The sequence below is a fragment of the Podarcis raffonei genome, chromosome 3 (genome assembly GCF_027172205.1).
Source record: "Podarcis raffonei isolate rPodRaf1 chromosome 3, rPodRaf1.pri, whole genome shotgun sequence".
In the NCBI taxonomy this organism is placed as follows: Eukaryota; Metazoa; Chordata; class Lepidosauria; order Squamata; family Lacertidae; genus Podarcis; species Podarcis raffonei.
In genome coordinates, this window is record NC_070604.1 from 95,936,703 (window position 1) to 95,952,248 (window position 15,546).

Consider the following 15,546-nt stretch of genomic DNA (forward strand, 5'->3'; position numbering starts at 1 on the left):
TAAAAATATAAATGGTATCTCATATGGTGGTGAATTACCGGTATAACAACACAGAATATAATCAACAATCTGTAGTCTGAAGCCTGGCAGCCATGTGGTAAAGGAAACAGAAAACACAAGCAGAAAACAGGGTTCGAAACAAAGGGCTTAAATTATATGAATTAGCTCAGGGGTGGTGGTGTTATTATTATTATCTGGTTGAAGATGTAAGAACGTAAGGCAGGCTCCTAATTTCAATTAATCATTTCACAGACGTTGTTTGAGGGAAATGGCTAAACACAAAACGCATGAAAAATCACAGTGAAGTTAAGCTGAAAATGCTGTGTCCCTGTTGCTGGTTTTGGGGGGACTAAAAAAAAAAAGGTAAAGGACCCCTGACAGTTAAGTCCAGTCGCAAACGACTCTGGGGTTGCAGCGCTCATCTCACTTTACAGGCTGAGGGAGCCAGCATTTGTCTGCAGACAGTTTTTCCGGGTCATGTGGCCAGAATGACTAAGCTGCTTCTGGTGCAATGGAACACCGAAACCAGAGCAGCGCATGGAAACACTGTTTAACTTCCCGCCAGAGCGGTACCTATTTATCTACTTGCACTTTTTGGCGTGCTTTTGAATTGCTAGGTTGGCAGGAGCTGGGACCGAGCAATGGGAGTTCACCCGGTTGCGGGGATTTGAACTGCCAACCTTCTGATCAGCAAGCCCAAGAGGCTCAGTGGTTTAGACCACAGCGCCACCCGTGTCTCAGATCTCAGCACTAATCCGTCTCAAATCTCAGCACTCTGATTTAACTGAATATCATATGAAGATGCAAGTTCACTATATATGAAGTGCCACAGACATCGGCAAGAGAGGAGGGGTAACTCCATCAAACTCCCATGAAGGAGAACTCTAAATACCGTCACAATAGCTGTCTGAGGCAAGAAATGTATGGCAGGAACTGCCCTCCTGGCCTAGACACTGTCACCAACTCTGCTCCTGGATCTGAAGAGGGGGCAGGAAGAGTGCATCAGGGAGGGACTGCGCTTTATCATGGGAAAGACAACCACTGACACTGGCAAGGAGCTGCTACTTTAGACGGCCGAAATCTGCTTGAATAGAACTATATAACTGTGTTGAAAGCACTTGTTCTGGAGCTTGCTTTTTCCTCCTCCCGCCCACTCCTTTTTCCTTATGTGCCATGTCTTTTTAGATTGTGAGCCTGATTGTTTAGTACTGATTTTTGTAAGCTGCTCTAAGAGTCTTTCTTATTTTTATTTTTGCTAAAGGGTGGGGTATAAACGTGTTAAACAAACAAATAAGTGAGTCAATGCTTCTTCTTTTTTTAAAGTCAGTTAAGTGACGGAATGGTTAGAAACAAAAATAAAACAAACTCCCAGGAATGTATAGCAGCATCAATAATCAAAGACGACAAAATGGGGTCAGACGGGTTGAGGATGAGATAAAGACTCCACCCAGCTTTCGGCTCTGATTTTTAACAAACTAAGGCTGCAATCCTGAGCACATGTCCTTGGGAATAAGAACTGGACTGGCTTCTGAGTAAATGTTTATAAGACACAGCTGTAGAGCTGGGATCCCATCCTTGCTTAACTGTAGAAATCAGTGGGACATAGTTCTGAGTATAATATAAATGTATGACATTATTTATATATATTTATATTATTATACTTAGGGACTTGGGTGGCGCTGTGGTCTAAACCACAGAGTCTAGGGCTTGCCAATCAGAAGGTCGGTGGCTCGAATCCCCATGACGGGGTGAGCTCCCTTTGTTCGGTCCCTGCTCCTGCCAACCTAGCAGTTCGAAAGCACGTCAAAGTGCAAGTAGATAAATAGGTACCGCTCTGGCGGGAAGGTAAACGGCGTTTCCATGCACTGCTCTGGTTCGCCAGAAGCGGCTTAGTCATGCTGGCCACATGACCCGGAAGCTGTATGCTGGCTCCCTCGGCCAGTAAAGCGAGATGAGCACCGCAACCCCAGAGTCGTCCGCGACTGGACCTAGTGGTCAGGGGTCCCTTTACCTTTTTATATTATTATACATGGATGCAGCCCTCATTAATACTATGTTTGATATTAGTTCAGAATTCTTATGAAGTGCTCACCCTAAACCTCACTGTTCAGGGGTGCTGTGCTATCACCATGCCAACAGGAGCAAGACACAAATTAAGAAAGAAGCATTATTCAAGCAGAGGAATATAGGAGCTGCCCTATACTATTATTGGTATATCTAGCTCAGCATTGTCTACGTTGGGTGTCAGCACCTCTCCAGGGTTTGAGGAAGGGTTCTCTTCCAGCCAGACTTGAGGGTGCTGGGGTTTGAACCTGGGGCCTTCTGCATGCATTGGGTTGACAAGACGCCACCATTTCTGTGTTAAGGGCATCTCTTCAATAATACAGTGCAGTGTTCCTTAATAAAATACCCAGTGCAAAATACTCACACAGCGACTTAGTTTCAGCCCACCTAATATAGTGGTACCTTGGGTTACAGACGATTCAGGTTACAGACACTTCAGGTTACCTCAGGTTAAGAACGTTGATTCAGGATGAGTACAGAAAGCGTGCGGCGGCAGCGGGAGGCCCCATTAGCTAAAGTGGTGCTTCATGTTAAGAACAATTTCAGATTAAGAACAAACCTCCAGAATGAATTGAGTTCTTAAACTGAGGTACCACTTTTTTTAATTCTACCGTAAAAGCGTCTTAAGGAGAAACCTCATTTTCCAGCTCCCAAGAACATAAGACAATCCCTTCTGGATCAAACCAAAGACCCATCTAGCCCAGCAAGAGGGAGAACATGAACTCCAGTCAAAATAATTTAACAGACTATGGTTCTTTTCACATCTGAGGCTTAAACTGTGGTTTCTAAAGTAAGTGTGAAACTGAATTGGCTGGGATACATGTTCAAGTTGTTCTTCCGATTTCTCTCATATCTGACAGAAAACGTGCAAGAGATGCTTGAATATGAACATACACTACAAACTTAGATCTGCTTTATACTATTTATATTGGTCTGGCATCTCCCAAAGGATCCTGGGAATGGTAGTTTGGTGAGGTAGTGAGAATTCTGTTGCAGATCCCCAGACCTGCCTCACATGAACTACATTTCTCACAGTTCCCTGTTAAGAGAGAAGCGTACATTAAAATCAGCCGAACTCTACATTGCACAGAAAGGGTCACACAGGTAACAGTCATGAGACAGCAATGATCACTACAGTTTTACCTGATACAGTTCTATCCGTTGTTCCGAGACACGAGCCTTTGGATTCTGCAATCGAAAGACTCTAAATTCTGCCTTCACCAGGTTGGAAGCGTTTTTTTCCATCGCCGAGACATCAAATCTCACTCGTCTAAAATAGGGGATGGGGTGGTTTGTTGAGATGAGATCTGCAAGAAGTTAGTGTAATGGTTTAAAATTATGAATATATTGTTCTTTTACAGGCCACAGCACAAGGCAGACTCAAGAAACAGCGACGGAAATGTCTGCTGGATGATTCAGCTTCCAGCAGCCAATTTCGATATCATTAACAATTTAACCAGATAAACAAACACATGTGTTTGATTATAGAAACAGCAGATTAATAGAGATCAGCAAGCCATTTCCAACTCTCTTTCAGGGCATGCATTTAACCCTGTTCTTTGAAAGCAACGTGGAAAATCCTGGATGATTATAAATTGGAACAAACTCATGACAGCTGATGTTTCACAAATGACTCCAGACTTGCATACGCTTAATAGCAACTGCCAAGAAAATAGAATTTAATGACAAGCAGTTTGCTGTGGGTAGCTTTATGAAAGAAAGAAAAAAAAGTCTGGAGGAAAAAAATATCTAAACTCTTGACAATATGTTTTGTCTTTTAAATATTTCGACTGAATCTCAAAGAAGAGGAAAGGAAGCAGACAATTGTATAACAAATCTAAGACTTTACACAAAGCAATAAAGTCCCTCTCCTCTAAAGAAGGGGGGATAACCAGTTGTATTTCATCATGAAACCAAAAAAATCTTTTCTGCACGCTGATGGGCATCAGAGCAATAATGTAGACTCCTTATTTTAACAATTTGTGTAGCTATACTTAAATATTAATTGCTGGTTTAAAATGTTAAGTGTTTTAATGTTCAAGTGAGCCTCACTTTAGATTAAGAGCCATTGTCATATTAGATGGTAGTGAGCCATATTGTCTCCATGGCAATTTCTAAAACAGGAAGTGTTCCTTGAGGAGAGGTGATTAGGATTGCAGAAGTGGCAAGGGAGGGAAGAATTAGGCCTTTCTCTGCACATAATTTCCCTGCACCAAACTGCCCTGTCCTACCCCATGACATTCCAGAATGTTTCAAATGTCCCAAAAAACAGATCTGGAATTCCATAGGGAGGAAAGCTGCTCTCTGAAGGATCTCTCTGAATTAAGTACTAGTAAAGGAGAACGTGCAACATGATCAAAAGAGACTGACAACAAAAATACCTAGCGATTACTATGAGCTCCTCAGTCAAGGATTCAGAATTAATTATATTTATTTAAAATGTTTCTCAGACTCCTTTAAAGCAGGGAAAACTATCTCAAGTTTTTTTTAAAAAAAGTATACGAAAACACGGTTAGAACAACAAAGCCATGATCAAGAATGCAGTAACAACACACAACCCTAAAAATCTGAAAGACAAAAGTTATCAATAACCAAAATTAGCATTAGGGAAACACAGCAACTTAGGGGAAAGGCTACAAAAACTGATTCTGTAGGGGTCTCCTAAATAGTTGTAGGAATAAAACTTGTCCAATTGCAGTTGGTAACGTGACTCAAGAGATGTGGGGCTACCATAGAAAAGGTCTTCTCTTTGTCTCTCATACCCACAAACTTGGTGACACTTTGAGGCCTCTGTTGCTATCTTCAAGTGCTGGCAGGCTGACAGAAGTGAAAGTGGCCCATCAAATAGAGAGCAATGGTGCAAAGTTTTTATTCCCTGAAAACCAAGAATCCCCGCAACTGATCTGTAAAATGCAAAGCCCACTGATAGATCTGATTTCAGGGGATATGGAACTTAACCCAACCCTTCCTTGTGCCCCTCAAATAAATGACAATGTCCCTCAGGAATAGACCTCTGGATCAAACTGTAGATCCTGATTGGCATCCAGCAGGTGCCCCTACTGGGATTCTTCACCTCATCTCCTGGAACATTGCTGGATGGGAGGGGTATATTCAATTGTATATTACTTCAAGAAACCTGGTTAGTGACATTGCTGGGTTCTCTTCATACAATCTACCCGCTCATAGACAATTCTCCAAAGGTCTCCACAAAGCTGGCTTATTGATCTTAATCAGATCTGGCCTGCCATTCAATACAACTCCTTTTGGCACTTATCCTCCATTAGCCCAAGCTTATCTAATAACTATGAATAATCAACTGGTAATTTTGGTAAATTTCTACCTCCCTCCCTCAGGAGATGAGATGATTCTAACTGCTAATTGGGACAAGCCAATTGCGCTTTCAAGGAATAGATATAATACCTACTCCATTGTCTGTTTCCTGCTCCTCTAAGGATGGATTAAGTAATAGAGCGGAGTTAAAACTTATGGATTTTTGTACTGCCCATAATGCAGTTATCTTAAATGGACCGAATAACTTACCTGGTGATGATGAGTTTACTTTTATCTCGACAAGGGGTCATAGTGTAGTTGACTATTCTATCTATTCTCTAAGCCAGGAATGGCCAAACTTGGTCCTCCAGATGTTTTGGGACTAAAACTCCCATCATCCCTAGCTAACAGGACCAGTGGTCAGGGATGATGGGAACTGTAGTCCCAAAACAGCTGGAGGGCCAAGTTTGGCCATGCCTGCTCTAAACCTATATTCTGATGTCAACTTCTTTTCTATTGGAGTCCATACAGAAAGTGAACACTCCCCTTACTTCTGACTATACAACGCAGCCCAGCTGATAAGATCTTGAAGCCTGGTAACTCAGATCAGGCTTCTCATAGTATCCTGAAAAGGATTAGATGGTCCCCGCAATTCGAAGGGGTGATCGCCAAATTCCTGGACGTGGACAAAATGTTACAAAGTCGTGGTTGACTTCTGTAATGATCCCAATTTATTAAAAAAGGCGATCCTGGGCAGCCGTGTAATTATTGCCCTATTAGTCTTCTGTCCACTATAAGTATACTCTACTCTAAACAGTTAGAGCACTATCTATTGGATTGGATTAAAATGAACAGAATTATTGGCCCTAAACAGATCAGATTTACAAAACAGAAATCAACTATTGATCACTGTCTCTTACTTGCCTTTTTAGCCGATAAGTATATGAAATCCAAAAGGGGAAAGTTATATCTAGCTTTTATTAATCTGTAAAGTGCTTTTGACTTGATACCCAGGGGGTTGTTATGGGAAGAACTGAATGCTATTGGGCTAGAACCCCGATTACTTTTATTGATAAAAAAAAGCTGCATACAAATACTATGTGTCAGGTGAAGATTTCCCCAGACGGTCACTTATCACCTAGCTTTACAACTACTAAAGAAGTCAAACAAAGCTGTATTCTTGCTCTACATCTATTCAATGAAACAACATATTGTGAATGGCCACCCTCCTAGGTTAGGACCTAAGGCAGTTCCCATAGTTTTACATGCTGATGACACTTTTTTCCTCTCCTGCACCAGAGTTGGGCACTTTTAGATGTCTAAAAAGCATTCTTTCATTACTGCCAAGGAAATCACCTAGCGATTAATTACTCAAAATCCAAGATCTTGGTATTTTCAAAGAATTGGCATTCATCTAAATGGTGTATTGGTGATCAAGAAATCAAACAAGTTAAAAGCTTTAAAGATTAATGGATCACCTTTTATTACAATCTAAAATGGGTGACCCATCGTAACGGGATAACCGACTTAGCTAAATGCTCTGCAGCATGAATTAAACAATTCTATTTTTGATGGTAATGTGCCTGCAGCGGTTAGGGGCTATAGTGCAAAAACTGTTTCGCAACTCCTTTATGGATAACTGACTTTAACAACAAAGTCGAGAGTGTACAGGGCTCCTTCTTCTGACAAATTCTAAGAGTTCAAAAATACATCTCCTATCTTGCTATTTGTGCAGAGTTATGCCAGCATCTCTTAGAATCTAGGGGCTGGATTGTGACTTTCAAATACTGCTTAAAAAATCACTTTAATACAGACCCAGAAAGTTTACTAACTTCTTTATTGAGAGATACACATAATTTTACATTGTTTTCTGATATTATCCTCAAACTCAGGCAAATAGGGATTGTAGATTCCCTTCTTCTATTGGATGAGTCACAAATCTTCTCTGTCATCAAGCAGAGACTGCTAGACCATGAAATCCAAAAACTCTACCCCTCCCAGCCTTTTGTATGTTCATCTGCTTACTTAGGATTGCAGCCCCACCATGGAGCAATGCCTAATTGCCTTTATAATTTAGATACTCCATTGCATCACAGAGCTTTTAAGCTAGCTCATCTAAATGCATTCCCCTCATCTGTTTTGTTTGGAAGGTTCCAAAAAATCCCCTTCCAGAACAGATTCTGCTCCTGTAATAAGAAAACACCAGATCACAAAATTTTGGATTGTCCTCTTCTTGACACCCTTCACAGGGATCTCCTAGTGACTCCCTTACAGCTTAAAATATTGATTTACAAAGAGTCTGTAATCCAATTATTTGTTGAGGGATGATACTCCCCAAACTACCAAGATTGTTTTGGGGTATTTAGCCGAGAGCTTTAAATCTAAATCTAAAGTTGCTTGATTTATGCAATGGTGGCTATCTAGTGTTTTATATATTGTATGTGTTTGGATTATGAATGTATTTGGATGCCTTTATATGATTTTATTGTTTAAACTTACGCCAATAAAGGCCAATGACCAAATAACTTACACCCAAATCATTTAAGGCTATAAAGCAGGAGTAGGTAAGGTTAAAGGTTTGGCCTTCCAGATGTTATTGGAGTCCCATCAGTTCTAGCAGCTCTGGTGAATTATGAGGTTAAAAGCAACCACTTTAATTTAGGTTTGGAAATGCAGCAGTGCAGCTCATACGGAATTAGTGTTGCATGACTAACACACGTGATTTGGTGCTGACTGAGGAAGCTAATACCAAAATGCATCCTCTGCATGTTAATTTTGTCTCTCTTTGTTGCTTCAGTGCGTAATAGTCAACTCTTGATTTTACAGCTGCTTTATGTCATGGGCAGTATCCAGTGAAGTGGCTCCACTAGTGTAGTGACAGGGCAACGGAACGTCCTCTCCTCTCTCTGATCCACCTTAAATATGTTCTGTGGGTTCCTCAAGCCATCCAGAGCAGATCTGGAGCAGGTACAAAAGTCATGAGGGGAGAGGAGAGAGAGGGGAAGTTCAATTGCACGGGGGAAATCCTTGCACTAGCAGAACTACTTCAATGGATACCACCTCAAGTATTATTTTCTCTTCCAATCTACCAGTTTATCCATTTACCACCACCCCCCTTTCAACACTGCTGCTTACAGTGATTGGCTCATGGACAGGTATCTCTTGCACCAGCCATCCATCTGTCCAAGAGTATGGTCTGAATGCATATGGAGCTGCTAGATTGATGAATCTAAGCAGGTATGGGTTTGGTCTGTCTGTGGATGAATGACTGCTTGGGAACCACATGTACCCAACCTTGGGCTCCATCTCAGGAAAGGTGGACTATGAATATAAGGGGGAAGTGACTATCTACCTGTTCATCTGTCCATCTGGCTTGGGAGCTTCTAAAGATCCTGGGACAGTCAACAGTAGATCACTAAGGAAATGACTACATTGATAGATAGATAGATAGATAGATAGATAGATAGATAGATAATAGATGATAGATAGATGATAGATAGATAGATAGATGATAGATAGATAGATAGATAGATAGATGATAGATAGATAGATAGATAGATGATAGATGATAGATAGATAGATGATAGATAGATGATAGATAGATAGATAGATAGATAGATAGATGATAGATAGATAGATAGATGATAGATAGATAGATAGATGATAGATAGATAGATATAAAGGTAAAGTGACCCCTGACCATTAGGTCCAGTTGTGGATGACTCTGGGGTTGCGGTGCTCAACTTGCTTTACTAGCCGAGGGAGCCGGCGTACAGCTTGTGGGTCATGTAGCCAGCATGACTAAGCTGCTTCTGGCGAACCAGAGCAGCGCACGGAAACGCCGTTTACCTTCCCGCTGGAGTGGTACCTATTTATCTACTTGCACTTTGATGTGCTTTCGAACTGCTAGGTGGGCAGGAGCTGGGACCAAGCAACGGGATTTGAACCGTCGTGGGGATTTGAACCGTCGACCTTCTGATCGGCAAGCCCTAGGCTCTGTGGTTTAGACCACAACACCACCCGTGTGGTATACACACACACACACACACACACACACACACACTAATTCATAAAGAAAACATCAAAGCGGTTCACAACAAATATGCATAAAATGGTACCATAAAAACAATATTTAAAAGTTAAACTCAGAAATCGGGTATCTGTTGTGGAAATATGTATCAGTTATGTTCATGGTTCCATCTCAACAAGTGATACTGACTGGGGTAAAAACACCTCAAGTAAGAAGTCAAAGCCCTGGACAGCTACGATTCTGTCTCAGTATTTGAAGTGGAAGCTCCCAAATCACACTAAACGGGAGTTATGAAGTCTGCAAAGTCACCGCAACCGAAGTTCACCAAAACTTGGAAAAACTCCACAGAATAACACTTTCAGATGCAATGGCAGACAAGAAAAAATATTTTTATTTTTTTTACTACTGTTTTAATGGGATGTTGAGTGCACCATCCACATGCACACATGAATTAAATTCTGACAGTTTCCCTCTCAAAACATAATAGCTCAAACTGCTACTTATTTAAAAGCAGCTAACTGATGCTGGTGTGAACACTACTTATAATCACAGTCTGAAACTGTGAGGGGACAACAACGCAATTTCCTAAGCATGTGCAACTTGTACTGTCACTGCTCCTGAAGCAGAAATCCAGCTGGTAGCCTACTGTGGGCCCTTCCCCTCCAATGCATGCTAATCTGCAAGGGGCACAATCTGCCAGAAAGTTTTCCTGTTAAAAAAAAAACCTTGTGAAAGGAACAAGAGCTGTGCAGGAGCACGACACTGCGCTGGTGTTCCAGTTGTTTATTGGCTTTGTCTCGTACTTTCTGATAGAGCACACCAAGTTCTTTCTCTGTTTCCTAGTTTGTCATTGGTGGCACCCATATGGAGCAACCAGTTCAATTTGTCTCCTGGTACAGTCACCTCTAGTGACAATTTGAAGCTGCTTAGACCCACTGGGATGCGGGTGGCGCTGTGCATTAAACCACAGAGCCTAGGACTTGCCGACCAGAAGGTTGGCAGTTCGAATCCCCGTGGCGGGGTGAGCTCCCGTTTCTCGGTCCCTGCTCCTGCCAACCTAGCAGTTCGAAAGCACCTCAAAGTGCAAGTAGATAAATAGGTACCGCTCCGGCGGGAAGGTAAACGGCATTTCCGTGTGCTGCTCTGGTTCGCCAGAAGCGGCTTAAGTCATGCTGGCCACATGACCCGGAAGCTGTACACCGGCTCCCTTGGCCAATAAAGCGAGATGAGTGCCGCAACCCCAGAGTCAGCCACGACTGGACCTAATGGTCAGGGGTCCCTTTACCTTTTAGACCCACTGGAACGCAGCGAAGTGCCATGGTGCTGGTCCACAAGGGTTCCACGTGAACAACATCGGCGAAACAAATTATTATTGTTATTATGCCCTTTGGAAATCTTTCAGATTTGATGAGAATCCCTGCTGATGTGAGTCTGGTCCATTTCAACTGCAAGTGCAGCTTTCCCTGCTAGAGAGCAGACACATCAGCTACTCTTTGATAGACTATCCTAAGTGAGTGGAACTAATTCAATATGTTTCCTGTTTTGGGGAGACATAAACAACTTTCTCTTTGTTATTTGGGCGGGGGAGGGGGGAGTCAGACCATCCGGGTTGATTTTTTTACTATTTTGCAATCTCGCATCCACACACAGAGAGAGGGAAAGCTGAGAGCCCCAACCCGAGCCTTCCAACGAAAGGGGGCAATAAATGTTCCAGAGATTTATTTTTATTTCTTTTCGTGTTTGTTAAAACTTTGGCGGGCTCCCCTCTTCCTCCGCACGTCTGCTCTCTCCTGGTGCTCTGCCCATCCTTAATTCAAGCAGCCACAAGCCACGGCGGTCCTGTTGCTTTCCCCTTTATCTTTCATGACTGAATCACATGAACGTACGAGGCTTTGATGCGGCATATATGCAAATATTTATAAGAGTCACTTGATTGTGATTAAAAGTGGTTTGCAAAGCTCTCTTTGCTCTGGCTGGCTTCCCTAGACCTCTGCCTTGTAGGGCTCTTTCAGTTGTTTAAGTTTCAGCCGATAAAACACACACACACACACACACACACACACACACACACACAGTTTCAAAAACAAAGCAGAACTTCTGTACAAGGTGGAAGAGCTACTTCCCACCCTCTGTTTTTAAAGCCTGCTCCCTGATCTGCATATGGGATTCCATCCAGAAACATCTCCTCCTTCCATAACAACGAAACAACGGTAACTGATACTGCTTGCATGGAAGGCAAATTCAAAGGAAGAGGTTATTAGGCCGTCACCACATGTCTTTCCGGCAAGATCCTCTCCTCGCTGTGAGGCATGCGAGGGTCACAAACCTTCTCCCCTCTTTCATAGGAGGCTTCTCCAAGAAATGAGAAGTGTGTGTAGCGCAGCTGGACTTCAAAAACTGCTAATTACCACTGTTCACCCCTTGTGACCCTGATGTTAATAGAGGGGCGTGCACAGGGCTATTTTTCTAGGAAAAGAGGTGGAAGAACTCACCAGGAACACCTCCCTCGTTCTCTTAAGAGTGGCAATGACGCCCACCTGAGAGAGGTGCTGGAACTGAGTTCCAGCGAGTTCTGGCTGGGGGGGGGAGTGCCCTGGGCATGCATTATATATGAAAATAAGTACAAAGGGGCCAAAAACCCCAACCCCCACAACAATTCTGAATTTCACATATATCTTAAGGACCAAATCACACATATAGATGCCTGTGATGCCATCCCAGTGGTCATTTTTGAATAAGAAGGGCCACTTCTGAAGGGGCGATTGAGATTGGACAAGCAGTGGGGAGGTGAGTATTTTAAATTCCCCCCCAACCTGCCATTTTCAAATCCCCCCACAGTGGGTTCACAGCTTCAAATGAGTTCCATTAGGAAGTTTGCATCAGCGAACCTTGTAGTGGAGGGCTACTTTGAAGTGGGGGGAAACCAAAGCAGGTTTCTCTGTTTTAAAAGGGTGCAATGCAGGGGTGGGCAGCCTGTGCCCCTCCAGATGTTGCTGGACTCAAACTTGCATCAGTCCCATCCTGTAAGGCCAGTGGTCAGGGACGATGGGACTTGTAGTCCAGCAGAATCTGAAGGGTCACAGGTTCCTCATACCTGATGCAATAATACATGTGTCTGAGGGTAACATCTAGTTTGGATGTGTATATAGGCTTGCTGTGACTACCCAGGAAAGAGATACTGGGGTTGGGTTGGGTAGTTCTGTGAAACTGACTGGTACTGGGTGCAGGCTGGTTTTTTCCTTTGCAGGCACCTACCAGGGAGAATGCAGCTACCTGAATGGTTTCAGGGCATGGACACATATCCGTGATGGAAGGCAAACAACTAATTTAGGGCAAAGGATTTCATTTGCCAATCCTCCATTTGGCTTTTTTCGAAACCTGCAAAACCGATTTGGCCAGAAATGACAGTGGGACAAAAGAATCGACTGTGTGAGAAACAATGACAACCTCCTCCAAGTATCTTAAAACCTATTGTCACGTGCCAGTCTATGTGTTTCAACTGTCTTCCAATGGGGGGGGGGGGAGAGAGAGAGACCACATTCCCAAGAGGACGGGATGTTTTTATTTCTCTCTGGCGAAATCTGTGATTGGCAACTGAAGAGATGCATCCCTAATCTGTTTACAGTGGCAGCAAAGCATCTGCCCACCAGATCATTCAAATTTAATAACCACATTTCCAGGGACTGTTGTTTTGAGTTAAAAATAGCTGCTCCTTACTTTACACGGCACATTCACCATATTCACAAGCTGCTGTTATTTTAGCTAAAGAGCTTTTTTATTTTTTAAAGAATTCTGTGTACATCCCAGTGGTTGCTTTGAGTAGGTGTCTTCAGAATTAGCAAATACCCAGGAATTGATGATGTGGTCTCCACCATGTTCTAAATTACAGCTGGGAGACAAGTGGTCCTCCATATGTTGTTATTTTCCAATTCTCTTTGGCCTCAGCCAGTACCAAAGGACGAGAGGGTCCCCCATCCCTGTTCCAAGTCACCTCTCTCTCACTGAACAATAAGTGCTTCCTAAGCAAGTACTAAATTTTCACACAGTGTTCCTGGCCATGCACAGACAAAACACAGCACTAGAAAACACTGCTCCTACTCAGGTGCCTTTGCACCTAGTCACATGGAAATATTTACTCATTAGTAGAGCTGCACGGTCAGGGAAAAAACAATGCTGTCCAGGGTTGCAAAGACTGTGGAGAGAATAATTGGGTGCACTCTTCCCACCTTGGATCAAATCTATGCTTCCAGGTGCCATAAGAAAGCTGCAGAGATAGTTCAGGATAGTACGCACCCCGGAAATGATCTCTTTCAGCTTCTGCCTTCTGGAAGAAGGTACAGGGTTATAAAGACTAGGACTGAGAAACAGTTCCTATCCAAATGAGATTTTGGTTTTAAACTCAGTGTAAGGTAGTCTTTATGTGAGTATATTGTATTCAATTATGGGGTATCAGAGTTTTTAGGGGCTAACCAAGCTGGGATAGATGGGACAGCAGGCTTGTGGGTTTTTGAATGTCTGATGTAGATTTTTTCAATTTCGCTGTTATGTATGGGACAATGACAATAAAGATTATCGTATTGTATTTGTTTCCCCAAAATGTACACTGATTGGCTCACCGACAACTTCTGCCCAAGCAATTATTCCCCTTAAGACTGTAATTTGCTTGGTCGGGATGGGTCAGGGGAGATGGTGGCATTGCTTTCAGGGATCTTACACTGAAGATTCCCTGCCTGTCTCATCAAGCTGCAGGCTGGCGCTCGTCTCACCCATGGACCTCACACAAGCATGTGCCCCAGGCCTGCCACCTGACAAGGCAGACTTACAAGTCATTCAGGGCTGCCAAGTGCAACAACAAAGACATTTGCAGGAACCTACAGGGGAAACGTTTGCTCTTCCTTGACCTAGAAATCATTTCGTAAGGGAAAGCAGGTGTGTGGACCCAGCCCTAAGAGAAGAGGGCTTTCAGGAAAGGGACACCACCATGGTTCTGTCTCGATCCCGAGATGCAGACAGACCTACATGTTGACTCTTTTCGCCCTGTGTATCTTCTAAGCACTGGTCGCCAAATATTTGCAATCCACTGATGGAACTGATAATCCATTGATGCATTCACACAATGTAGGTGACTAGTTTTTGTACACACACACACACAGAGAAAGAAATATGAGAAAGTGTGGAAAGAAAACAGGAAGTAAGGATTTTCCCATTTGGAAAGTTAAACAGGCAAATGATTTGATCTTCCAAAGGTACAACAGATCATATTACATGCACTTTACATTAAACTTGGCAACAGTTGTCTTTTCTGTAGCTGGCTTTCCTCACTAGATTATAATGTACAGCAGAAGTGTTTGAAGACTGTTTCCAATTCTCTGTCCAGTAGCTGGATATTCAGGGTGGTCTGACAAAAGCTTCTATTTGGACCTCCATTAGCACAATACAGCATGCAGAGTTATATATTGATCAGCAAGTTTTCACATCTCTCCTGCAGTTCTCCTGAGCTTTATGTGGGCTGTGCTCATTCCCGGCAAGCACTGTGTTTTGTGTTCTTTGATTTCCATCACAGAAGGTAACAGCAGTGGTCTCAAAGCAAGTAAGAGGGGGGAAACACAGTAGTAGAATGGAAGGGGGATAAATCTGGAGCTTTTATTGTTTGCTGAAATCTGTCTTGGCCCATTGGCTTTATGCCTGAGTTTTACGGCAAGTTGCGCTAAGTCAACTTAGATTGCAAGCCTAAAGCCCATTTACTGGACAGTAAACCCTATCAAACATAGTGTCTATTTAAGCTACTTAAGACCAAACCATGTTCAACCCAGTGTGACTTGCTTCTGTATTGACATGTATAAGATTGTGTCATTGGTGGATTAATGCAAGAAGGACATTTGGTACAGTCTTCCTCAATTTGGTGCTCTCCAGACATTTTGAACTACAGCTCCCTTCAGCCCCAGCCAAAATGGTCAATGGTTAAGGATGGGAGTTGCAGTTCAGTAACATCTGGAAGGTGCCATATTGACGAAGGACAATTTAGTAGATAATTTCAGATTTTCAACTGAGAATAAATCAACTTGGCAATTGTCAAGGAAGCCCAACACAGTCACTCCAGAAGAATGAACTCTCTCAAAATGAGGAGATTGGAAAAAAGGAAGGTGAAAGGGAAAATGAAGATGGCCAAATCTCTCCAGAAA

General features: G+C 42.8%; 1 protein-coding gene across 1 annotated transcript in view; it reads right to left on the reverse strand.

Annotated features, from left to right (window-relative positions):
- Positions 1-15,546, reverse strand: part of TGFB2 (transforming growth factor beta 2) — an 84,534-nt gene that overhangs the window by 18,456 nt on the left and 50,532 nt on the right. Inside the window, exon 2 of the mRNA XM_053383151.1 lies at positions 3,208-3,371. Within this exon, the coding sequence (XP_053239126.1) occupies positions 3,208-3,371 (164 nt within the window). The remainder of the gene's footprint in view (positions 1-3,207; positions 3,372-15,546) is intronic.